At 33.4% G+C, this 27,311-nt stretch overlaps 3 protein-coding genes across 4 annotated transcripts; 1 reads left to right on the forward strand and 2 right to left on the reverse strand.

Moving 5' to 3' along the window:
* Positions 1-831: 831 nt before the first annotated feature.
* LOC125219931 (1-aminocyclopropane-1-carboxylate oxidase homolog 1-like) lies at positions 832-3,802 on the reverse strand. The gene is made up of 4 exons (XM_048122026.1): positions 3,720-3,802; positions 2,701-3,243; positions 2,291-2,612; positions 832-1,260 (listed from the first exon to the last, which is right to left on the reverse strand). Exons 2-4 carry the CDS (start codon positions 3,222-3,224, stop codon positions 994-996), a joined length of 1,113 nt encoding a protein of 370 aa, XP_047977983.1. The 5' UTR covers positions 3,225-3,243; positions 3,720-3,802; the 3' UTR covers positions 832-993.
* Positions 3,803-13,840: 10,038 nt separating this feature from the next.
* Positions 13,841-14,780, forward strand: LOC125185416 (LOB domain-containing protein 29-like). The gene is made up of 2 exons (XM_048081939.1): positions 13,841-14,150; positions 14,259-14,780. The coding sequence occupies exons 1-2, from the start codon at positions 13,866-13,868 to the stop codon at positions 14,547-14,549; spliced, it is 576 nt and encodes a 191-aa protein (XP_047937896.1). The 5' UTR covers positions 13,841-13,865; the 3' UTR covers positions 14,550-14,780.
* Positions 14,781-18,485: 3,705 nt separating this feature from the next.
* Positions 18,486-26,658, reverse strand: LOC125223335 (poly [ADP-ribose] polymerase 1). 2 transcript variants are annotated; one of them, XM_048126442.1, is made up of 21 exons: positions 26,461-26,658; positions 25,842-25,891; positions 25,570-25,753; positions 24,401-24,575; positions 24,031-24,334; positions 23,854-23,874; positions 23,446-23,641; positions 23,208-23,372; positions 23,040-23,100; positions 22,881-22,944; positions 22,481-22,732; positions 21,621-21,858; positions 21,418-21,530; positions 21,266-21,342; positions 20,965-21,125; positions 19,875-20,066; positions 19,682-19,790; positions 19,516-19,598; positions 19,288-19,425; positions 18,985-19,167; positions 18,486-18,836 (listed from the first exon to the last, which is right to left on the reverse strand). In XM_048126442.1, exons 1-21 carry the CDS (start codon positions 26,602-26,604, stop codon positions 18,768-18,770), a joined length of 2,979 nt encoding a protein of 992 aa, XP_047982399.1. In that variant the 5' UTR covers positions 26,605-26,658; the 3' UTR covers positions 18,486-18,767. The 2 variants fall into 2 exon arrangements, with proteins under 2 accessions (XP_047982399.1, XP_047982400.1); XM_048126443.1 differs by lacking the exon at positions 23,854-23,874.
* Positions 26,659-27,311: the final 653 nt, after the last annotated feature.

Raw genomic sequence — 27,311 nt, forward strand, 5'->3', positions numbered from 1 at the left:
ATTTGTACTCCAGTACTAGTACTAGTATTTGTAAGTTATTAAGTCCACACCAATAATAAGAACATTTAACTTATGTATTTGTAACAAATAAAAGTATAATACTCTATATTGGCCACCATATTGATATAATGTAGTCTATCAAGTGATTAAAAGTCAAAAATTTTAAGCCTACCAGTTAAGATCTTTGAAAAGTAGGTCGAAACGTATGTATTTGTACGACTAAAATTTTATTTTATACGTTATTAGGTCATTTTGATATTTGAGTAACCTAGCTAGTTAGGCACGTCATGTTGAAATATACTACTATATCAGTATATCCATTTGTTACCAAAATAAAGCAATGGCTTATAATTCGAAAAATATAATGTCTAGCTATTATTTTTTTAACAATTCAATGTACGTACTTCAAATAATAATTTGGTTTATTACAAATTTATTTTATTCTTTAATATTTTATTGAAGGTAGGATCGATCCCCTGAGAAAAAAATATAAGAACCTCATCGGTTATCTTTATAATTCAAACAAGATTGCACTATTTGATATCTTCATGAAAGACATGAGGTTCTTCATAATCCCAAATATATGAAGCTTAGTTTAGTGGGCATAAATAGATCCAATTACAATATATAGGCTATAAATAACCTTAAACTCCAAATTAAATATCTAAATTATGAGAAATATTTATTTAAATTTCAAACTACGGCCTAATTTTATTTTTCAATATATAATATAATACTGTAACAAAAGGCCACTTCCTTTTGTCCCTAACATATTCAATATATTGATTAAATAAAAAACAATACAAAAACCGTTATGAGAAAAAAAACAGCTAAGGCAAACCAACCCTTAATCATAAATCAACCGCTTCTTTCAATCCGAACAAACAACAAACTAAAATGAACAAATAATGAAGAAAGAAGAAAAGGATATACAATTTTTTCACAAATTAATCATTACAAACCAACGAATCAATGAATTTAAACATACCTTAATCAATTAATATTGTCGAGTTTGTAATTTGCAAGGGCAGAATGGCCACCTCGTAAGTTTCTCTTTTGGTAGTGTGTGACAAAATCTATATAACTAACTTGTTTATAGATAGGAGGATTATTTGGAGAGATGACTTGTTTAATAGGTGCATAAATGTTAGCCATTTCTTGACCACGTGGAAAGAAGAAGCATGCAACAGAAACTCGGCTCCCTTTTGATCTACTCAACACTCTATGCTCCACGCTCATGAATTTGTCATTACTCATCAGCTGCACCAATAAATAATTTCAAATTCATTACATATATGATATATAACCAAATACGTATTTTAATTAATTCTATAGATGAATAAATATATTTCATTCGTTTACATTAGAGAAGACAAAAAAAAAAACTATTCTTAATTAGTGTGTGTGTTGGTCAAAAGTGAGAGATATGATTTATTCTTAAGTTTCGAGTCCTTCCTTTCACGGTTTCTAAAATTTTAATTATACTACTACAATCTAATAAAACCGGCAAGAAGACATGCATGCACGAATTTAAAACGATATGATAAAACAGAATATATTTAATTGTTGTATTGAGAGAAATTTGTATCTAAGTGTCACCTTTAAATACTTGGGAATTTAGATTAGTTCTATCTTTTTTAAGTAAATATGAAAATAAATACTACTCGTATGTATTAAATATATACTTAAAATTGACTACACTAAGTCACCAAACATCTATCACCAAATTTATGCTTGCAAGTTTAATTTTGTTTGGTTCAATTCACAACTTGAACAGAAAATAAATTTAATTGTTCAAGGAAGTGTGGAATCAATTTAATTAATACACTCCATCTTATTTCTTCGACCAATAGCCATCAAAATTAAATCTACTTATCTTAAACAATTCAATTCTTTAACGAATCTGCAATTTAATGATCAGAACTCTTAGATATAAACTATCCAACACATATAAAATAAAATTCTCCAATCAATTTGCAGATCTAAAACAACATCTATTTCCCAAGAAGTTAAAGCATGATCTATTTCTATATTACATGGAGTACTACTGTTTAGAGTTTAGACAAAAACACTCAAATTACGGCTAATTAATGGCTTATGAGCTTCAAATGCAACGAATTTTTTACTCCCAAATCATAGTCAACCCATATAATTCCAATTTTTATATACTACCTTTGCCCCATTCGTTAATTAAACTACTCAGGGAATTTCAATCAAGTACTAAGGTATTAACGATATTAAAACCACCATATACTACACCAACTAAATCTATAAATCGAGGTTCCCATACCTGAAGAAAATCACCAATGTTAACTATGAGAGCCCCTGGCACGGGCGGCACATCGATCCAATATCCATCATGTTTTATCTGCAGGCCGCCAGTGTCGTCCTGCAGTAAAACCGTGAGCACTGTTGGATCAGAGTGTGCGACCGTGCCCAAACTCTTATCCGGCTCGGGCGAGGCCGGATAATAGAGGCACGTGAGATACTCGCTCTCCATGCATTGCATCTCCCCCAACAAATCCTTGCTCGCCCCCAACGCTTCCGACAACACCTCCGACAACACATCCCTCACTTTGATCATGTGATTCATGTACTTCATTATCTCATCCCTACATCATCAAAAATAAATCATAAACCCAAATTCCAAAAAACACTCTCTCATTAGTTCAGTGCAGCGCAGCTCAGTTGGTAAGACACCTGCAAACTGGCGGGATGATCTCTGGGTCGATCACGCCGTCTGTGAACTTGCAAGCGAACGCGTCCCTCCAGCTCGCCGCGTCGCCCTCCTCGAGCCGCCCGTTTATCGCGTAGAACCTCACGTCCGGCGCGCCGTCCGAGGTGTAAAGCTCTTGCTTTGCCTCCTTCGGTTGCTCGTGCAGGGCCCGCGTCCCGCGGAGCATGGCGTCCGTCACGGAAGTGGGGATTCCATGGTTGACCACCTGGAAGAATCCCCACTTCCGTGACGCAGTTCGAATTTCACCAACTGCTTTATGATCAAGCCCTCCCCGGACGCCCTCCAAATCTATGATCGGGATCAGGCCGTCCGGATGGGCATGGGGCCCGGGATTCGCATCGTCAGGCTCGGGCGGGCTGATGAAGAACCTCGGGATTCGGCTGATGCCTGAGTCAACGAGGCCCTTCACGCCGCCTTTGGATTTCTCGAACTCCTCCACTTCTTTATCCCAATCATAATAATCATTGTTGTCATCGGTTTTCTCCATAGAATTTCCGATGCTTCTTCTAATTTTGATGGTGGGAGAAGTAGTTGAATTAATGTAAGAAGAATTGATTATAAGAATTCGGAAATTTATAGGTTAAGCAAACATGTGGGGAACATGGTTGTCTCAAATTCTGCTGTTCTTGATCAGAGACAGCTTGCTAGTTAGTTGACTTTAGCTACTTTATGTATACTAATAATATTTATGCAATCAATCATCCGTTTCTTAAGCTTGTGTGCCACGGATTGAGGTTGCAAAATTCTATATAAATCAAGATCATGCTAAATTCATGCCTTATTCTACTAGTTCACATACTACACAAAGATATGTGAACATGATTTCATTTATTACAATAATTTATTTCTCCCACTACTATAAATGACAATATTTTCAGAATTCTAGATAACTATTTAATTTAGCATAAATTGTGATTTTATCTATGAAAATTATATAAACTGGAAATAAGAGTAGAAGTTATGAGAAAAAAATGATGGTTACCTGATCAGTGGGAGAATAAATGTTGGTAAGGGGTTGGAGGTGGAAGCAAGTATATCACGAAAAGGGGTGGTGTTATTATAGTAGTATTAAGTATATTATAATTTATACCTATATGAATAGGTAGAATTGAAATGAAACAATAAATGAAGAGTGGTGGATGGGAATATGTCATAAAAGAGAGAGTATTTAATAGATGAAGATTAAATAAATAAATACTGATGAGGACAAGAAATATAGAAGAGTAATTGAAGAGCAGTTGGGAATTGGATTATTCTGAATAGGCCGGTAGGAAATTTATGTCATTATGTGCTACATTTCATACACTCTTGTGAAAAAAGCATTTTATATATAGAATTATAAATACAGAATTTGAGTACATCTTTGAAAATTGAAATTAGTAATTCTCTTGGCGTCTCGAATTGGACTCCAAAGGTCTTGAACAATGGGCGCAGCCTTGATGGCTTATCTAATTCCACATCACGATTAACTTTTATAATAAAAATGTAATTTAAAAAGTCATATAGTTACGATAATGTTGGAATAATATATTAAAATAATAATTTTAAAATATTCGAAAATCATGGTTTATGATTTCAATATTGGGCCTATAAAAGACTGGATCCTTACCTCTTCATCCCTCTTATTAATTAAAATAACGAAAGCCCATTTAAAGTTGGATCATACATGGGCCAGCCGATCATACATAGCCACTTTTCATTCTCTATAGTCACTTAATTAAAAAATTAACTAAGACATTTTGGAAATACCTATGTATCCTTATAGCCGTCAAACTAAACTAGTTTTCGGAGGCAATCTATTTTTTGTAACCAATTATATACATAGCCCATGTCGATCGAATTTAGATAATTGCAATATGGTTTAAGGTTAAGATTAACGGTCTCAACATTAAATATATTAATCATATTCACTTTAGAGACAAATTATTGATCTAATGATAATGGACGTAATTAGGCACTAACCTAGCTTAGTGATATAGATAATTATTGGCTATATGGGCTAGCTATATAGGTTGTAGTATCCAAGAAAAAGTTTAAAGTGCATCCATTTTTGGCTAATTATATCATTTCCAGAATGCAATAACAATTAGTATAATATATAATGTTCCTATCTGAAGATCAAATCTAAGACTGCAGTATTTGCTTTTTTTAAGTTTTGGTAACTTGTCGACTAAAAATGCACACAGTTTTCACATATATTACTATTAAATAGATAAATAATAGTACTGTTATTACAAATACAATTATACAACGAGATTCTTACTTTATAGTGTACAATTAAATATATGTACTCACTAAATTAATAAATTGACCTTACATTAAAATAAGCAAGGGTAAAGTACATTAAATTTTGCACGGTATATCTATATAAGTAAACTCTATTTGTTTCAAGGAGTGTATTTATACAAATATACTGGGCGCAAGTGCTTCATTGTCATAATCCACTAATCAAACAATATAATTTTCTGATTAATCATGTAGTTCACAAATTTGATATGGGCCCCTCTTAATACAACACCATTATATCTTGTCAGACAATATTAAATATGAATTGTATGTAAAATAGAGTATACAATCGAAAAGTAAACACAATTTTATATGATGATTTCACTTAATTAGTTGGGCCAACGGAAAGGCGAAACAGAAATTGGACATTGGAAGCCCATTTAAAATAAAGTAAAAAGAGAATATAATCCATTATTTAATTATGTCCACTGTTCAAGTCAAAAAATGTTTAATGAAGTACCAAAAAGCTGTATTTTAATGCCCCTAAAACAAAGAGTTTCGACTAATAAAATGATTAATTGAGACAAAGTCATGTGGGTGGGGACTGACTTAGTCGTTTGTCTTTCTGTTTTTGTTTTTGGGAGTTTTCTCATAGAAATCTACATAATTTCCATCGTAAAATTAATTGATGATAGAAGAGATTCACGAGACTTATATAGTGATTTATATTCTTTTTTATACTGATATAAGTAATTACATTTTATTTTTAATTTCAATTGTCAAAACTTTTCTCTGTAAAGTATGACAATATATTGTGACAGTAAGCTAGAATCTAGTACAACCAAATGTGGGTGCCTTTTACCTCCTAAAAGAGAAAAGAAAATGTGTGTTTCTTTAGATGATAATTTATTTTATCAATGATTATAATTAGCCTATTACTACAAGTTATGACTATTTTACAATATATTGTGAGAGTAAGGTAGAATCTAGTACAAACCAAAATGTGGGAGTACCTCCTTAAAGAGAAAAGAAAATGAGTGTTCCTTTATATGATAATTTATTTTATCAATGATTATAATTATCCTATTACAAGATATACATGCATAGTAGCCGTGTGCGACAGCTAGTTGTATGACGTGGATGATGTTAGTGTGAACTGTGTTGCAGGTGATGGTGTAGTAACATTCAAAAATCAAAATGACACATAATGTAAAGAGGAAAGGATCATCTAATTCTTTTCCTAATACATTCCGAATTTAAAGTGGTTACTAGTATACCCTCTTAATCTTATAGGTGTTGTTTAGGCGTTGTTTGGTTGATATGATTAGTTATTATGTGATGATACATTTAGCTAGAAATAAGTAGTGAGATTATTTTAGTTAGAATGGAATGGTTATGATTAATTATCACATAATTATCCATTTAAGATTATATTATGAAATTCAATCTCATAAAACAAACACAATGGGTCTGTTTGGTACACAGAATTGAAATTGATATACTATGGAATTGAATTCAAAAATTGAATATGTGCAGTGTGTGTGTGAATGTGTGCAGTGTGTGTGTGTGTGTGAATGTGTGCAGTGTGTGTGAATGTGTGAATGTGTGCAGTGTGTGTGAATGTGTGCAACTGCAGTGTGTGTAAGAATGCGTGCAATGTGTGTGCAGTGTGTGTAAGAATGTGTGCAATGTGTGTGTGTGTGAATGTGTGCAATGTGTGTGCAGTGTGTGTGTGAATATGTGCAATGTGTGTGTGTGTAAATGTGTATGTGCAGTGTGTGTGTGTGTGTGTTAATGTGTGTGCAATGTGTGTGTCTAGTGTGTGTGCAAAATGAAATAATTAATATGGAATTGAATTAAAAAATTTAATGTGTGCAGTGTGTGTAAGAATGTGTGAAATGTGTGTGTGAATGTGTGCAGTGTGTGTAAGAATGCGTGAAGTGTGTGTGTGTAAATGTGTATGTGCAGTGTGTGTGTGTAAATGTGTGTGCAATGTGTGTGAATTTGTGCAGTGTGTGTGTAAATGTGTGTGTGCAGTGTGTGTGTGAATGTGTGCAGTGTGTGTAAATGTGTGTGCAGTGTGTGTGAATGTGTGCATTGTGTGTGTAAATGTGTGTGTGCAGTGTGCGTGTGTGAATGTGTACAGTGTGTGTGTGTATGTGTGTGCAGCGTGTGTGTAATTTAATAAATATTTGGAATTCCATTACTTTTGTTATGGAATTCAAATTGTAGAATTGGAGGATTCCAAATCCAAGAAATGTAATGATATCAAATACTGGATTTGGAATTGAAGGCTCCAATTCCAATTTCAATTCCAATTTCAATTCCGTGTACCAAACGGAGCCAATATGTATTTTAATTTTGAGAAATAACTTGCAAATCAAGCAACCTCAATGTATATATGAAGATGGTAATACCATATAATCCACTTTGCTTACATACACAAGGAATTAAACTCGGCAGCAAACTCGAGACATTATAAAGAAGTAGTATTCTCTCCGTCCCATAGTAGATGTCACACTTAGAGATGACACGAGATTTTAGAAAACGTTATTTTGTGTATTAAGTGGTGAGAGAAAATATAATTTTATAATTGATGTGAGAAGGAGCTTTATCTAAAAGAGGAAATGTGACATCTTTTGTGGGATAAACTAAAAAGGAAAGTGAGACATCTATTATGTGACGAAGAAAGTAGTATATATAGAGGGGGGGGATTTGAATTGTTCATATCAAATTAGGGTCATAATATTTGCATCGTTGATAAAAAACTGAATGGCGATTACATGGATGTTCAGTTATGTTGGAGATCAATTTTACTTAGAGAGAACCTCAAGCTACAAACACATTTGTTTTCCATTTTAAGTAACATTACACTCACGTATATACGGATCGAAAAATGCTGATTGAAAGTCTATAATCCCATTGTTCACGAGCCGTTAGTGGGGCCCAAATAATTAATATAGGAGATTATTTATCTGTTTCTTAGGAATTTGGATTTTGGACACACATTATTTTAATTTTGTCGATGTAATGTTCCATGTGGTCGTAATGTTTAAGCAAGCGTGTGATTCTATGCGAGAATGCCACTTAACTTCTACTCAATAACTAATTCAAAAAGGATTGTTAGCATCATACAATTATACTATGAAATATTACTTTGTTTTCATGAATTTCAAACTTAATAATAATATCACGAACTACATAGGATTGTCAATTAACTGACTAGAGACGGATTCCGTCTTAGTTTAAACAGTGTGACAATAAAGTAACGATTACGTGACATTTGAGTTAGTGTCCAAATCAATAAAAAAATATTATCTAATCATTACTTCATTGTCACACAATTAAAATTAAAATTTAAAACGAAATTCGTCGCCGGTCTACTAAAGTACTTATTAACTTTTTCTACAGATTTTAAAATTGATATCCTAAACTTACTTAGGGTTGCTAATTATTAGACCAGTGATAGATTCAATTTTAATCTAAACAGCGTGGCAATGAAGTGATGATTATTTGAATTAGTGCCCTAATTAAAAAAATGACACGTAATCACCATTTCATTGCCACACAGTTTAAATTAAGACGAAATCTCTCACCAGTCTACTAATTGACAACCCTAGATAAGTTAATGATACTATTATTTACTAATTTTAAAGTTTGTTGAAACAAATAGCAATATTTTGGATAATTACGTGATATTAAAAGCTAATATATGACCCATTAAATAAGTCATAATCCAACTAATTGTGATGCACATATGATTGAGCAACATATTAATCACATAGCCACTTTATACATTCAACGAATCCACAATCACATCCGAAGTTATATTTGATTGAATTCAAGATCAAATTTGCTACCACATTTGATGTTGTGATTGGTAAATTTCATACATCTTACAGGCCAAAATAGTCATTATACTCCAAATTTTAAGCACGTCATTAATCTGTTGAAGCCTTAATGGCAATTCGAACAAGTTTGGTTAATTTGGTGAGTGTTTCATTTCTTTTTCTAATTTGTTAGTATAAATAATGTTCCTTCTAGATTGAGTGAAGTATATAAATATATATTCCAAACCCTAGATACACTGCAATCATCCCACGCACGTGCGTCGGACCCACGTGCAAACTAATTGTCTGCTTGACCATTCACTTGATAGCCATATGTCTTCATCACTTTCCAACATCAATATTTTCTCTAAATATTATTTCAAATAATTAAACACAACCTTTGCATCACTATACCCGTTCAAATTTTGTTTTCTTTTATTTTGGTGCAACACTAATTAATTAATAGAAAGAGAGTAATATTATGAGTTTGACCAGATTTTACACATTAATTTGGCCATTTCTATGTACATCAAAGGAAGGGAAAAAGGTTATTGAATAATAGGAGTAGTATATAACAGTATTAATAAAAGTGAATTCGAAAGATAAAGTATTTTAATTGTGAAGTAATTAGAGAATAAATTAATTTGAGTTTTTAATAAAACTTTCTTTATTTTTTTTATTTTTTTTAATTTTTTTTTTTGCTTAAAGTTAAGCGGGTTGTCACGTTTGCCCCCCACTTATATTTGATAATTTGTAATTATGCATATGGACAAGTATGATTTTGTGGAAGCAAAAGTGGTACAATGCATCTATTTAATTTTCATCAGTAATCTTCACCAAAATGTGTAACATATATGCATGGATTTTTCCTCCAACGCTCTTAATTAACTGAAGCTATTCAATCATTTTCTAAATGTAAGCTCATGATTGCAAAAAAAAGTTATTTACAATGGAGTTGTAAAATCAAGTTTCTAAAGAGTAAGTTTTATTTAAGAAAGTTCTAATTATTCATTAATTATCCCTTACTTACTACATCAAGGTTAGTAAATTAATTGAAATTAGTCTGAATTTGATTAAATTTTGAATGAACTAAAAGTATTTAAACATAAATAATAGTAGTAATTATTTTAATATGGATAATATTATAAACATGATTATGATCCCTAAGCACATATTAGTGGACAGCTATTGAGAGCCAGGAATGTATGTACATTGTCGAATGAATATATAAAATTAATGTTGTTCCTAATTATATTCTTGATTAGCATTATTTTATAGTATATCCCGTACAATCATATTTCAGCAACTAGTTAAAAAATTATTTTTTATCTAGATCATTCTTTTTGTCAGATTTTCATGCTCCCAAAGGTGAAAAAGGAGGGCTAACTAATGTTGCAGCTTTACTAATGGAAATGGAACTGAATATTCTGTTTTAAAGTGATAATCACCGGCCACGTTTCGTCACTAAAATCAATTCTCTATGAGTTTGAGAATATCAGAATCTTTTATTATTTCTTTAAAAACGAAGTATGTATTTCCTACACGTAATTATTCACATCAATTTACGGAAGACACTAATTTATTCATATTGTGTGCCCTTAACCTATTTGTTACTCCCTCTTCCCAAAAATTTTATACCACACTTTACAAAAAAAAATTTAAAAAATATAATGAAAAGTGAGTTAAAAAAAATAGTGGAATGTGGATCCTATTTTTATATTTTTATAATAAAATTTAAACGAGAATAAGTTAGTGAAATATAAGGTCCATTATAAAAAATAGTAAAAAGTAAAATGTGATAAATTTTGTGGAATTGACGGAAACGGAAAATTTTAACAAACTTTCTGGTTCGAGGGAGTATTTTAAAAAAAACACTAATACAGTAGTAAATATTTACTGAAAGTGAGACTATCAAAGATTTAATTAATTATTGAAAAAACCTTATTTATGGCTTAGACTTGATAATGATCATGCCCCATTTATTTATTCTTCCTCTCACCCCTATGAATGTCTCATTTCTACTGTGTCTGTATTAGAGCAGGCCCAACTCCCAAGTCAATATATCTCTTTGTTTATGTTTTTCTTTTTTAAATAATATTTTTAAAGGTTAATTAACATAAATTTTAAAGGCCGCATCATAAACTTGAAGTCGACCTTTGACCTCAGACATTAACCACTCTATCACTAGGCCAACAGTCACGTACAATATTTTATCTCTTTGTCTATCTCTTGTTGTGCGTGTGGAAATCCGAACAATGTTCATTCTGTTCTACACGTATGAGAGCGTGTTGAATAACTCTCATTTCTTTTGTACATAAAACTTAGTAATGATCATGTCTCAGTCATTTATTCAGAAACCGTGCGAACATGCAGATTAAGTCTAAGAGATAACTATTCGATTTAAGAAGGTAAAAGTATTAGTGAAACAGATAAGTATAGAGTGTTAAAAAGATTAGTTGAACAAACATTGAACATTATTGCTCTAAAAGACGATTATTTTAAGGATCCACATTAATTAACACGCGTTCTTGTCTGCAACGATCATTCATCATTCTTTCTCTTTTCTCGATTCAAGTGGCCAACAAGTACACATGACTAAAAGAACATTAATGGATATATATTAATTATATATTTATAGAAAGAGAGGATATATATATAATGGCTGCCAGGAAAGCGACGCCATGCACAAATTGGCACACTGTTAATTTTACGTTGAGCTTCCTCTTTTACCTAATTGATCTACACAAAACTAAGAATTAATAACTATTGTCACACGCATAATAGTTATCCGTCTATGTATGATGTGTGTGAGGATAAGCTTTTGTTATTAGGACACTTCTCAAAATCCTAGAGTTGGGGTAGTTCTTATTATACTATATGACCTACAACTTTACTTATTCTTAAATATAGGATCGCGGTTAATTTGCAACCTAACAAACCTCCCATCAAACCAAAACCACAAGATCAATACCACATATGCCACCACAGGTCTTGATCAAGCTAATACAAGAATATCGGGAACGTGCAAACCAACCTTTAAGCCACAAAGGTTCAACTCGAAGTTAATATGAGGGTTCGTCGATGTATACCCCAACTCCAACAGTATAAGGCTTTATGGGATGTGCCCCACGAACAAAACCGTGAGTACTCCATTATGAGGGTTCGTCGATATCCCAACTCCATTATTAGGAAAGGAGGCTTTATAGTAAGTGTCCCAAGAACAAAATCACAATTCACAAGTACTTAGTTCAAAGTGGACAATAATATACTATTGTGATTTTGGACTTGCATCATCAAAGAACCCTCCTCATATATGTGTCACAATTTTATTAGTGACATATATAAGTATCACAATATATTCTTCAATAATTATGTCATTATTGAAACCTTTCGTGTTGTGTTGGATCCAAAAAAACTACTTAACTCTGCAAAAATTCTTTTCTGGTCATTATTAATCTTCTCCATTTACAAGCGAGAGAAGACAAAGAGTCATATATCAACAGTGTACAAGAATTAACAGGAAAGAGTTAATAGTCAAAGGAATTTGATTAATCTCGACGGCGTGAACTGTATGCATGATAACTACTTATACAACAGACTAAAATACCAGTCAAATATGAATTTTCTCTGTATTATTTATATAATTATTTGGCCATGATTTAAGTAAGCTTATGCAAAAATAAATTCCCCATTTCATCCATCACCTTCACCGCCTTATTCATCTAGATGTGTGTGTGTCTCTATTGGCCTACTCATAGCCAGCTCAAGTCCTACTCTTCTAAAAATCAATGTGGATTAGTTTCTTCTATGTTTGATATCATTCATATTTGTGTATGTAGTGGTGGAGCCTGAAAAAATTATTAGGCACTCCTTTATTTATTTATATTAGTGAGATAGTAGCAAAATTTTCCAAAAGACCCTATATAAATTTTGAGTGTATTGATTTTGGATTAAAAAAAATACCCCACTTGGTCCCAAATAAGTATCTTAATTGGAAATACAACTTGTTGGTATGGAATTCTTGGTATAATTTATAGTGAAGAAAGTATGTTTGAAATGAAAAGATAAATGTTATCTTCTGTGTATCTCGATCATTGAGCAGAATAACTTTTACATTATGATTGAAGAAGACAAATCATAAGAATTTGTCTGGAGCTGAAAGGAACTGTTAAAACACAGCCTAAAAGGCCACTAAAATGCATTACACGTGAAAATGTGTGTGTGGGGATTATTTAACACTTGATACATTCAAAAATGTTTCCAATCCATATGATTGACTATGTCAGAAGAAAATATTCTGATTTCTGATAAAGGAGAATTAAAACAAAACGAATAAACAATAGTACTCTATAACCCAATGATCAATCATCCTTTAAGAATTCTGAGTTGGAGCATAAAATTTGGACGAAGGGTCAAAGATTACCCATACATTCATAGAATAATGTCACATTTTAATATTTTGGGACATCTACAATTCAAAATCTTTTTAATTTTTTTTTATTTTTGATAAATAGGTTTCACACACCACTAAATCCGATGCATAGAATAATTAAAATGGATAAGTAATCAATGAAATTCCAGTTACTTGAAAATGAAACTATTCCTATTAATCAGAATCTAACTTCAAAACAATGAAACTTACTATTTATAAGCGGTTAGGAAATCCTATGGACTCAAATGGAAATATAACCGAAATTAGAAAATTAAAATTGAATTCGGAAAAACAGATCCTTTAAACGATGTCCACAGCTCATTTCACAAGCATCATGTGAATTTCGCGTCATTCCGATTTTGTATATTATGTTTTGGCAGTTCTAGTGTCAACAAAATTATTATACTCATATTCTATTAGCACCTAATGTGTGAGTTAAATTATGGAAGAGTATATTTTTTTCACTAAAAAAATAAAAAAATAGTTATATGTTGCCCAGTAAGGCGACAAATTGTAATAAAATATAGATCATCCAACCTCTCTCCCTCCCCTCAGCTGTCCTTATAAACCATGGTGCAATCAACACCCAAATCATTCCCAACTACTATACTGAGCTACAAAAAACATTCAATTAAATTAAATGAATATGACAGGAACAGGTTCCCCTTGTGGCGCCTGCAAATTCTTGAGAAGAAAATGCGTTCGGGGCTGTGTGTTCGCCCCTTATTTCTGCCACGAACAAGGCGCCGCTCATTTCTCAGCCATTCACAAGGTCTTCGGCGCTAGCAACGTCTCCAAGCTCCTCGCCCACCTCCCCATCTCCGACCGCTGCGAGGCTGCCGTCACCATCGCCTACGAAGCCCAAGCCCGGCTCCAAGATCCCATCTACGGCTGCGTTTCTCACATCTTCGCCCTTCAACAGCAGGTTTCCTTGATTTCAGATAGTTTGATATTGTCTGCTTTGGGCCAAGCACACATAACTAATTGGGATTGGACAGCACTTATATATATATTGTTTTCCAACTTTGATCAGGTTGTGAATCTGCAAGCTCAGCTGGCTTCTCTGAAGGAGCAAGCAGCTCATTCCATCGCAACTGCAGCAAACCCTAATGCCGATTTGCAGAGCTGGTATCAAAATCAGCCCCAATTGGGATCGGATTTCCACGGCTATTTCGGAGGTGGGGCGGAGATCAATCCCAACGCTTCTTCTGGTAATAATCAGTCCTTTGGGAGTTTCGATTCGGGGGAGATGGAGTCAGAGGAGAGGCAATGGCCGTTTCAAGATGATCTCGAGTCAGTTGCATTCAGATATATTCACCATTGAATAATTGATTTCTATATATTTAGGGCTTTTTTGCCAGAAAGAATACATGATCATCCAAATTTTTGTATTAGTGGTTTTTGTCTGCAAAATTTGATGCTGAAATTGGAAACCCTAGAAATGCTTGTGCTGTCGGAAAACGGTTCATCGCCGCCTATGATTGTTTTCTTAGATCATGTGTAAGTGTGACTTTGGAGTTTGGATGAATATATATATTAGAAATTATTTATAGTAGCTTACTTTTTGTTCATACTTAGCGGCAGGTTTTGCTCATTTGCTATTAACACCTACATCTAAAACCTAATTATACTTTCCCCTTGTAGTACTAAACCTAAATTGCTAGATTCTGTTGCACTGACATTCTTGTACATTTTGTCCCTTTTTCCTAGGTTCTAACTTGTACTAACTTGTAATCGACCATGATATACTGATTGATACCCTGCAGAAAGTTCTAATTTCTATGATCTTGAAATTGCTACTTCTTTTAATTTAACAAATATTGCTACTTATAATTAAGAAGGGGTACCTAGTTAAACTAAATATTGTATCCAATGTCTGTCCAAAATTCCTAATTCTGTTTCTTATTTGGTATTTTCTTGTTTCATTATTACTAAAGTTTTGTGGATAGTAAGTTCTGCTATTTTTCTAGTATGTATGTTATTGATTTTGTTGGTGATTTGAAGTCATTAATTAGGAGTAGTAACTATAGTTAGTTCATTTACAGTGTAAATGATCTGATGCTTAGCTTCAGGTAAGTGCAGCAAAAACTCATGATTTAGGTGTAGATCAAGTGACTAAGTGAGAATATTTAGTGCTTGATAAACACATGTTATATATGTAGGTATGATCATTCTTAGTGTTTGATTCAATTATTAATGTAATTGTCTCAAAACAAAAAAAACTAATGATGATTATGGTAGATTTCAGAATTGCCTGGTTTGTGTAACTGAATACTAGCCATGCATCAGCTAGATAGTGTATAAATGTTTCATTAATTATTGCTGAGCTATTATGTGAGTACATTATACTTGGCTGATCAGAAAAGTTATTCTCTTAAGAAGATTATTTATTATATGAAGATAATAAATTAGTGGAAGCATACTTGGTCATCATGCTTCAAATTTTGGATACAGTGTTCCTATATATTATATGTATTCTTGTTTATGTATAACACACACACATATACTAGTATACTTTATACTATATGGTGTTCTTGGTCTGCACTACATATATTGTCCCAACGTATCATCAGTTTTGGCCATTCATTCAAGGACAGAAAGTTTCAGAGCCTAATTAAAGAGAGACTTTTTTATGTATATATTTTTTGTTGATTTTTTTAAAGATGGTTGTTTCCTAGCCTGCTAATTATATTAGATCACTATAAGTTAAACTATGAGTCATCAACTTTTTATGCTACACATTTTTGCATGATTATGGAAAATATCTATTTTTTTTTATATTTTAGTCATAATTATTCCATTTATCTTACACAATAATCGATCAATTTACATGAGCCAAATTTCCTCCTTTTGTCCAATTATCACATACTTACTCATCCCATGAAAAATAGACATGTTTTTATATTTTGTGCCATTCATCATATTAGTTTTGATCTATTTATGGCAAATTTCTCTTTCGAATTAATGAGACGATCTCATTTTTCATTAACAATACTTTAACTACTTTTTTCTCTTAATTTTTTTTTCTTACTATACCAGTTTTGCATTAAAACTCATATCGTGAACTCCGACGTAACAAAGCTTACCTAAGAATAGTCGATCGAGCCAAACTATTTTGGGACATTTATGTTGCAAAACGTATTTTATTGAGTACTAATATAGTTTCAACAATTATAAAATGGGCTAGTTTCCAAAAGGAAGCCCATTTTTGTCCATCTTAAAAAGCCTTTTCAGAAATGTTACCTCGCTGTAATTAATGCATTATTGTATAATTGTTCTTATTTTTATTTAGCTAGGATAGTATGTAAATGCCATCCCTTAGCCGTAGATATATTCATATATTAAATGCGATTAGTTAACGCAAGGCAACTAAAAGCTAAAGATTTTATTATATATCTCTTCTTTATTATCAAGTTTTGAACTTGAGCGATGAAAAATGAAAACATAAAATAATTGCACCACCTCAATCCCTATGTATCATTCTTAATTTGGATCGCCCTTTTCATTGAAAACTTTTTTTTCAAACATACTTTGCAGTTCAATGTATTAATATAAAAAACAAAAAATTATACTGTTGGAATAGTGGCCGAGTCGTGTCTGGAATTTCGAACAACAAATCAAAATAGAGCATCGAAAATTTATTCTTCTATATTTTAATTAAAAGCTTTTGTAGTCATCTCAGAATATTGCCTCAACGCCGAAATGAAGTTTGAAAGTGAATACATTCCGCTTCACTAAAAATTGTTTTTTCCTTCATGACTTTTTCTTGCAGAATTATTAATAATATCTTTCGTTTCTTTTACTAATTAACTTAATTTACTTTATTTCTACTTGTACTCATACTTTCCAGCAATAATGGTTCATTCAAACTAATTATGATCACTTTATTGTTTTTTTCTTACTTGGTTACAATCGATATACAAATGAAAAAAAAAAAGTTCTTGCTTTGTGCCTAATGAAACTAAGTCACTAATCACTATTACCAATACAGCAGTACACAAAAAACAATGAATAAAACCAAACTTGAAATATAAATATTTTTGTATATAGCGTTTGAACTTTGACTAAAATTTGGGTCATAAATTACATTAATACATGCCTTTTGATTGAATTTTTCCAATTCTTTTTCTTCCTACAAAATTTAGTTTCTAATGAAGGAGTGGTTCAATTTATTAAGTCACCAACTAGGGAGGCTCCATTTTTGTGAACTAGTTTTGCGCTAAAAATGACCTTTCAACTAATTAATAACCATTTGATATTGTAAGTTTGTGGGGTTAGGGAAAAGAAGTATTTTGTTGATTAATTAGTTGATAAACTTTCGAAATCAACTTAAGCAAGGATGTGGCAGAGTGCAGTGAGTAAAGGGAACATATGGTCTATTAATTTGTTGTTATTCAGCTATTAAAATTGTATATCCACTATGCTATTATTAGGTAGACCTACTTACTTCACCATAAACCCTAGACCAAACGACCCCACTCTCATATTATACACTAATACGTTTGCTTCTATAATATATGTATAGCTTTAGATTTTCCGGTCATAATGTCTTTAATTGGACGGGAATATTTAATCCTGTGTTGTGTGTATATTAATGATTCGATCTTTCTTTTTCTTCTTTATTTGATATTCAATTCGTATACATGTCACCTCAGATGGACAATTACAAATTTGTGTCCATTTAAAAGTAGCCTTGTTATTATACTTCTATCATACTATTGGTGTAATAAATAGGGAGTAGAATTATATTATATTTATGAAATTATATCTACTGTTGCAATTTAAATATAAATATGTAATATTGTATGATTTAGAAATGATAAAATGATGATGCTAAATAGAGGACACGTGTGCACTGAAATACACATTCGTGCAAGTGTAGAGAAAATGATAACGTGAATAATTGATTCTAGAATCTAACAAATTTATTGTAGATATAACTAATTAAATATAAATATTATACTACTCGATTGGCTCTGATATAATTACCTTGAAACTGTTTCAAAGTTTGTACTACTACTAATTATTTTTTATTTTATTATTTAAAGGCACAATTATTGGGATAGGGAATACAAGACTATTTAGTATAGTTCATTAGATCACACGGACATATGCATACATATCTAGAAGATAAGCCGGATGCGCACGTGTGAGTTCTCACAAGATCCTACACAATCATTTTGTTCTCCATCAAAATAAATAACAATAACTGAATCTTCTCATCTTTAAATTTATCTATTTAACAATTAAAAAAAAAGCCTAACTTAAATAGAATAGATTTTCCTTAGTGAGAAATTTTTGGTTCATTCCAGCATGCATAGTATCACTGATTAAAGAAGCATCATTAGTACAAGCAAAATATGAGTTGCATCTCCAGCTAACCCCAAAATGAGATGCAACTCGTATTCCCATTGCTGAAAAAGAAACAAGACCAGTCGACCGTTGCATGGACACACTCACATTCGAGGAATGTCTAGAACGAAGACAAAAAACAGGGAATGTTTCCTTCTCCACGGTACTACTGTACAGGTCGAGCTAGGAACTAACTACCATGAAATAAGGTCTCACCTCTTGTGATGAACCTCACTTTCAGTAAGAACTGCATCTTAACCTGCGTAAGAAACATGTCAAATCGATATGTTCAGAATTCACATTGAAAAGCATAGCATCAAAGTGTCGATGACAATCGTGATGTGTAGAAAAGAATCCATCAAATTGAACTGCAACACCAAGAAAGCATCTGGTGTCGAAACACTTACTTGAGCCGTATTATAGACGATATATTCATTGTACATAAGCTCTGACGCCCTCACTTTCGAATCCACTGGTTTTCCACAAGGTACAACAACATCATCCCTCCATTTCACAAATTCTGATTCTAAAGGCACTTTCTTGCCAAGGCCCTTAGTAGAGTGCTTTCCTTTAGGAGGTTTGTCGATATACTGTAATACAACAAATACGTTAAAGAGTACTTAGCATCAATTGTGTAATGACTTATATGTTCGAATAAGTAAACAAATTTAATACTAATAGCATTGTGGAAAATATTACTTTCATGTTACCTGTGCCTTTGTTAGCTCATAAACGTCGCCCAAGGCAACTTCACTGAGAAGCATCAGTCCCACGGGATTTTTCCTGTCGGTGAAACAGTATTGAGCACTTTTACTGACCAGGTCGGCAAAGTAAACTCCCTTCCCGAACTGCAAATCATTAAACCTTTTAAAAGTAAGTGGATGAAGCTTACTGACTAAACCTTTACAACTAAAACAATATGAGTGTCATAAAAGAACCATATAGCCAGTTGCTGGGGCTTCGGGAGGCGCAATTCGTAATCCTTGGCTAAGGATACCAACGAAGTTGGTCAATCGTGATCCTGTATAAAACAGAATATTATATCCAATTTCCTAAGCATATCCTTAGTAGCTAGTTGAAAATATGGATAGATTGGAAACCCACCATGCCAGAGAAGCATCTTGTTTTTGAGTTTTGATCGATAAGGAGCATACTTGTCCATTTCTCCTTGTCTTTCAAGAGAAAATACTTCCTCCAATTCAAGTGCCCATTCCTGAGGAATGAGGTAAAATCAGAATTTACTGTTCATGTATGTAGTTAGATACACACCTTCAATTTAATGGACGAAAGAACCCACTGTGTGAGTAGGAGCATGTGTAGTCTGCAGATACTTCTTAATCAGTCGGAACTCTTCACTGTCATGTGAAAGTGGAGAAACATGGCAGCGTAGTTTCTCGTACTTCTCATCAATGGATTCATCAGTATTGGCATCAAAACCAACCAGTTTTGAAGCTATTTCAATATCCTGGAGTGCTTCCAGCATCTTCACCTGAAGAAAGAGCATAAAAATGCTACTGAAATGCCAAAAAACAAAAAAAATACATAACCTAAATAAACAATGACATATCAATCATGTAAATTGTTTTACAAGTCAAATGACTTCATTGTTTCAAACAAAAGTACTCCACCCATAAAGGTTCCTATACAAGAAAGTAACACTCCAGATTCAAGCCATTTACTTACAATACACAAATAGTTTTTCTTTAAGCAGAGAACAAATAGCTTCACCCTTTAAAGGTAATAGATGTATATGTAAATATTTTAAGTTAATAGATTAGACCTATATTAAAGGTGATAATAGTCAGAATCAATGGAGAATGGAAGAAGATATTTTAACAGGCACTACAGGAGATGGGAGAGCCTAATGGAATCATTGAATTGCTTGTTCTGCTTGTCATCTTAAAAAAGTAGTGAAAATAAGCTGCATTTGGTTTGAGTTAGAATTTTTTTTTGACAGGATGGGGTCACTTCTATAAATTAAAGTTGCTGATATACCATGTTACAATCAAATGAAGCCATCCGTTCACGCATCATTTTCCAGTAACAAATTAGCAAAGAATTTTTGCTGGTTAAACATAGTCCTTGCAACTTCTCCAAACTATTACTAATCAATATCTTATCAATCGTCTTGGTTCTTTTCAATATGTAGTTCAGATATTCCCACAATGATAACATGAGTCATCACCAGCTCATATCACAGAAAAGAAAGTTAGCATTTGCAGACAAGATGCACAAGTCATTTTTACCGCTGCTTATTGATAGTGCACAGTCTAAGGTAATAAAATAAAGTAGCTTCGAAACACAAAGAGAACACTAGCATGAGTTTCAACGAGACTCAACAGAAAAACAGCCAATGACAAAACAGAGTTAGGAGCATCACAATGTACCTTTAGTTTAAAGTCATCCTCGTCCTTAATAACATGCGGATGGATTGAAGGAATAACAGTGAAAAATTTGTTGCTAGCATCAACTATAAGGCTCTCCTTCACTGTAGGATCATAATCATTGTTCTTTAACAAATTTTGGATCTGTGTTAACGCCTCAAAACCTGGAAAATGAATAATAACCACATAGATTTAACTAATTAATACTCGGTTTCTAACTGTATGTAGAGTGAATACAATCGACCTACAAAATATTCACATGAGGTATTATAGTGTAACGTATAGTAAAGCTTGATGGATGCACCTTTTTGGATATTGCTTTTACTTAGTTTCCCCAGCGGCATTTCAGACAAATTAATCTCAAATTCCATCATAGCTTCCCTGCATAATTCTGGTCTTTTAGTTATATTGTAGAGCATAAAACATTATATTGTCATCACAAACAGATCCCAAAACCTGTATGCCTCCACATTGAAAAGCATCTTCATCAATTCCACCAACTGAGGTGCAAGTTTGCTGCTTGTGAAATCAAGCTGTTTCTTCTTAGATGAGTCTTTTACTCCATAATCCTATAAACATAGATATACAAAATTTTGATAAATTTCTCATTCAAACCACTGCAAAAGAATTTCCAAGTTAAAGGAAAAAGAACAGCGTACAATATCTAATGGAAAGAATCTGCCAGGTTGCTTGTGAAAATCTTCTTTTCTCTCCCACGACTCCCATGTATTCCCAGTCTTCTCCAGAAATAACCGTTTGAATTCTTGAATTGCGTCGGATTTATGCATTTCTTCCAGCTTGTTTCCGCCAATCTTCTCGTTCCCAACTCTGCCCCATTTCCGGAACACGAAACAGTCGGAGCTTTTGTCATCTTGAATGACTTGAAGAATGTAGTAACTTCACGTGCAGAGTACAAAAATTATATCAGACAAATATAAAGATTAAAGGAAAATTAACCAAGCCAGATATTAGCAACAGCAGACAGAAGACAAGCATAATGGACAGAAATATCTATAGCAAAAAACTAAATGTGATTGAAAAGTAAACTACCGATCATCCACTCACATGGTAGTCAACATTGAAGTTAAGGTTATGTGATGATTTGTTTAAGCAAAGCCCCGAAACACAATATGTTAAACAGGTGCGAGCCATAACTGTACAGGTGTGTGCATTCAATAATTGAAAGCAACAAAATTTTGGTACACACATCATGATCCAGTGTTTGCAATTGGAAAAATAATCATGCAAACATCATATAATACAGTAGATACATGTACATTTATGGTTAGAAAAGAGGGATGCCAAAATACTTCTTTCGGGATTTATACTTGCTTTTTGGAACGCATTATAATTTCATGAACATAGAGAAAAGGAAGAAAACTGTCGAATAGGGTACACATTAACGGGAAAGAACAAATCAGACGATAGTCTAGTATTAATGAAGTTTAAAATGCCGCTCTCTGTCAAAATTAAACTGATTCCATTACTTCAAAGAAGATTCAGAATAAGAATGATATACCTATTAACACCAGTTGATAAATCAGACATATTCAATGTTGTATTATAGATACTCTTTCCATCCTCAAGAATGTGCCCAGAATCTTGTAAGCCAGATTGCATATGCACAGCACTTTGCCCTTTCACCTTGATAGTAGCCATGCTATGAGTCTTCTCAATTGCTTCGACTCGGTATGAGTCAAAAGGAAGTTTCTTCTGTCTTTTAATGCAATCAACTAGATAATCTTCCCTCACAATCGGTAACTTCATCCTCCTGTCAAGATGAAATTGTTGATCCCAGTAAGTCAAAAGACAAACGCTAGATGAGACTAATCGAAAACACCATGCCCTTTAGGGATTTACCAGTTTGAATAGAAAATTAAGGTGGAACCAAAGTAAAATGTCTTACACTTAGCAATTACCTTGCCTTTTTTACCTCAGCGGCAGTGTTATCCAGCATACCAGAGACAACTAGGCAATTGGTTTCTGTGAAAAATAATTCAAAAGAGGGTAAAGTAACAAAAATTTCTTAAATACAAAAGATACAAGATTAGAACAATTTGAGCACACTAATATTGAACCTTTCTTAATCTTCATATGAACTTGTCCACCTGATCCTTCAATTTTGTTTTTCCACTCCTCCTAAAAAAGCAAAAAATATACAGCTAGCTCTTACACCAAAATAAAGCTGAGTGACAAAATTTTAGCATAAGATGGCAACACTAAAGTAAATATATTTAAGAGCATACCACCGATTTATCAGGTACTCCAGCAATGGCAACCTTCAAATCTCCAATATTTTCAACCTTGGAGGATGGACTAAGCCCACTAGCAAATTGACTGCCTGATGGTCCACCGGGGGACTTTGGAGGAAGCACTCTTTCTGGTTTCTTCACTTTTTGTGACTTAAACCACTGCAAATAATGACTCATCAGGAAACCAATGTTAAGGTTAAAATTTGGAAGTTAGTGAGCTTCTTCTCATTACCCTAACAAGATGATCATTGCTTGTTTCTTCAGGTATCTTCCACTTCCCCTTAATACGTTGAGGTTCGTGCGAAGCATAGGAGCACTTGCTCCACTCTGATAAATACCCAGAGCATCTATACATTCCGGAGGAATAATGGAGGCATCCAGAACAAATAGGGCATTTTGCAAGTGCTCCAAAAAACATTCCATCAGCACTGAACACCTCAGAGAAGAAAAAAGAACCTTAAAAATGAATATTTCATGATAGATTTAGCATAAGACCTTAGCATTCTAAGACCCTTTTTTAATGATTACAAGACTGGGGGATGTAAGGTCTGAGAAAGCAAGCACATGAGTAAAGAAAAATGAAGTAAAAAGAAAGATCAATAGGAGAGTAAGGTTATAATGGGAAAAAAAGGACCATTACATTAGGAAAAAGAGCTCAAACCTGAAACAAGAAAAAGGATAAAATTGCAAAATATGTAAAAAGAACCAAAACACAACACCAGGTAATAAGTTTACCACTAATTATGAAAATATTTCATCAAATTATAAAGATGACATAGTTTTTTCATAATCGTAATGAAAGCAGAATATACATTACCAGCGTGCGCGCAAGTCAAGTTCCGATCCTTTTGAATCTTGCTCATTGACTTCTAGCATCTCTTTCAACTCTGATGTAGTAACATGCTTTTTGAGATCATCTTTAAGGGCCCAGAGGCTCTTACTTTGCATCTCCAACTGGTTTTCCAGGGCAGGTTTTTCATCTTTCAAGTCTTTAGTATTCTTGGAAGATGAGGTCTTGCTTAGAGGAGCATCATCACTCTCAAGGGCTCTTTTCCTCTTGGCCCCACCTTTGGCTTCTGCCTGTTGGAGACCCCCCTTATCATCATGCTCCAGTTTTGTGCCTGCAATGGGCAGTTTCAGTGACATAGTCAAAGAAACTAATCGTTTAACTAAAGTAAAACTCAAACCTCCAGGTGCAGAAGGTTTCTTCACAAGCGACTGAAGTGTAGCTCGGTCTGAAGCTGTAAGACTGTCCAATCCGGAAAACTTCTCCAGTTGGGGATCTGATGTCGTGTCCAGGTAACACTTAGCATGGTTCCAGGACAATGTTCTGGCACCTTGAGGCTTGGTCGATATCCGAAGCTAATACACACAACCAGAAAACAAAAGGAAATAGGTAATCATACAAATAAGTAGCTAAGCATTATCATCAAGTACCCATTGGCATCAGTTCTTCAACATAAAGTTCCAGTGAGATAAACACAATTGTATCAAGCAAAAAGTTTATCATGGACCAAAAATTTATGCAAGAAACATGTAAAATTCATATTCTTTGCGAAAGGAACATGCAAAAATAAATACTTCCTCCATCCCATGTTACTCGCACTTTTCGTTTTAGGTTGTAAATTTGGGATTGATTTTTTTATGTAATTAAATTAGTATTGTAAGTGTAATGAGGGATCACTTCATAAGAGAACACCGAAATAGAAAAGTGCGAGTAACATGGGAATTGGGATAGAGGGAGTATATAAGATGAACAGTTCAAGACAACCCATAATATTCTTAGATATGGAAATGACTATGTAATAGCATTATTTCTGAACAAAGAGCTATCACATTCTGTGTTACAATAGAAATAGTACTAGAATTGATAAGAAAACTCTGAAACACTTGATGCTGATTACTAATAAGGAAATAGAATTAGGCACTAGATGAACCTGCAAGGTTTCTACGACTCGTTATTCGTTACAAATACCATTTTCTAAGTTGGTATGAGACAACTTGGTAAAAGTCCTTTTGGTTAATGAATAATGAGGGAGAGCAACTTGTCACATAACTCGTAAGTTATAAGGAATTACTATATATGTATTCCAGTCCACACTTACAAGTTACAACAGATCCAGAGCCAAATAATTCGTCAATTGGTTCTCTTATACCATGGTATTAACGATCATGATAACATTTGGTTAACACGTGTTTCATACAGTAAAACAAACATGACATTCATTTCCATCTGAGAATGAGCATCTAACCAGAGTAAGGCAGGGTGATATTTAGAGAATGAAAAGAAAAGATAGTTTACCAGACAAAACTTGTTTGGTTTTCATTTTATCAAGATCAGCCTTATAAGCCTTACCTCTCCCTTTGCAATCTTCTCTTTGCAGCTGCGGCAAGTAGCACGAGCCGATGGGGAAACATCAACACCACACTCTACATTCTGAACAGCAGTGGAGCTCGATACAACTGCATCTTCAACATACTTCCTTATCCTCTGCTGATCATCCCAGCGAAGCGACTCCAAACCTTCCACATCATCAACCCTGCAAGAATCGCTACATGAATAAGAAAATCCCCAGAACCTACTACTATTATTTACCTTGTTTTTCTTCCAGTAGTAAAGATACGTACAGTTTTATCTGTTTCGCTTTCCTTAGGATGCAAGAAGCATGGTTCCACATCTGGCACCAGAAATAAACTCAAGTCAAGTGGTATAAACTAAAGAAGTTTTACCTCCCAAACAAGAATTAAGCAATCAAAATTATACAAAAGTTTCTTTTTTATTTCAAATGGAAGTACCCTAATACTAACAAGAAACAACTTAAAGGCAGCCACAATCCATCCATTTAACAATTAACACAACAGCATAAGTCCAGTTCATAAAACCACAGAAGGCAGAGTAGTAGCTATCCAAGCTGCATGATTTATTAAAAAGGAACCTTAATAAGGCGTCACCAAGTGAAATGAAGAGAACAGACTACATAATTCGGCAAGAAAAAGGCCAATATCTCGAAATCAAGGAGCCAGAAAACAAGGAAAAGGATTATGTCCAGGCAATTGGGCTTGAAGAAAAAAAAGGGATACGCCTAAAACGGGACAAAGCATGCATAGCAACAAAAACAAATCAAAATACAGAGCCCGAACCCACATTGCCAAGAAGAAGAAAGACGTTACAAAAAAGAAAGCATTTTTAGGGCATTGAAAATTAAGGGGGTAATTTGATAGCAAGAAGTGGGGGAATGGAATATACAGGCATGAAACCGTCAAACTGAGAGGCCTGGACCATCTTCCCAAGCCTGAGAGTCTCCTTGTCGATGGAACGCTTGCAGGTTTTGCATGACGATCTTGATGACTTGGCATACTCTGCTTTCCATGGCTTCGGAGGGTTCGCCATTTTCACTTTACTTTCTCAGAAAAGATCCTTCCTTTCTTATGGAGAGACACGAGGGGTTTGGGCTTTGACGAATAATAAGTAATCATTTTACAAACCTTAATTAATTAGAGAGTACAGAAGAAGAATGAATATCAAATTGGGCATACGGCATACCTACTACTAATTACTTAATTAATATGGAGCGTATGAGTGTACGAACATAGAATGTTGGTAATCCACTTTTTTTCTTTATCAAATTTACAATTTATTTACGCATACAAAATAATTGTATTACCAAATGGTGAACTGGACTATAAATTTGGTAAAGAAAGTGAAAAATAGAAGAAGAAAAAGAAATTAATTAGAATATTATTAATGAATAATATATTCATCAAGAAAAAACTTTATCAAAAAAATAGTAGTAGTGACTATTTTTGTGGGACAGGGTTGTCTCATAAAAATAGAGATTTTGAGATGGATAAGAGTTTTAACGCAAAATTGGTAACAGAGTGAGAGAGAGAAAAAAAAGTGATTAGAGTACTACTCCCACCGTCCCCCATTAATTGACACGAGTTTTAAAAAATTTAGTAGAAAGTGGATTGAAAAAGATAGTAGACTGTGGTCATAATTTTAAATATTCATTTTATAATAAAATGTGAGTGTGATGTGGGGTCAATTACTAAAAATAGTAAAAAGGAAGAGTGTCAATTAATAAGAGACAAACGAAA

The sequence above is a fragment of the Salvia hispanica genome, chromosome 4 (assembly GCF_023119035.1).
Source record: "Salvia hispanica cultivar TCC Black 2014 chromosome 4, UniMelb_Shisp_WGS_1.0, whole genome shotgun sequence".
Taxonomy (NCBI): domain Eukaryota; kingdom Viridiplantae; phylum Streptophyta; class Magnoliopsida; order Lamiales; family Lamiaceae; genus Salvia; species Salvia hispanica.

Coding starts and splice junctions, on each gene's coding strand:
- LOC125223335 (XM_048126442.1), bottom strand. CDS start 26,604: ATGGCGAACCCTCCGAAGCCATGGAAAGCAGAGTATGCCAAGTCATCA. Junction 24,335..24,400: donor GAAACCTTCTGCACCTGGAG/GTTTGAGTTTTA, acceptor TGCCCATTGCAG/GCACAAAACTGGAGCATGAT. Junction 23,101..23,207: donor GAGTACCTGATAAATCGGTG/GTATGCTCTTAA, acceptor TTGCTTTTTTAG/GAGGAGTGGAAAAACAAAAT.
- LOC125219931 (XM_048122026.1), bottom strand. CDS start 3,224: ATGGAGAAAACCGATGACAACAATGATTATTATGATTGGGATAAAGAA. Junction 2,613..2,700: donor ATCATCCCGCCAGTTTGCAG/GTGTCTTACCAA, acceptor TTGATGATGTAG/GGATGAGATAATGAAGTACA. Junction 1,261..2,290: donor ACATTGGTGATTTTCTTCAG/GTATGGGAACCT, acceptor TTATTGGTGCAG/CTGATGAGTAATGACAAATT.
- LOC125185416 (XM_048081939.1), top strand. CDS start 13,866: ATGAATATGACAGGAACAGGTTCCCCTTGTGGCGCCTGCAAATTCTTG. Junction 14,151..14,258: donor TCTTCGCCCTTCAACAGCAG/GTTTCCTTGATT, acceptor AACTTTGATCAG/GTTGTGAATCTGCAAGCTCA.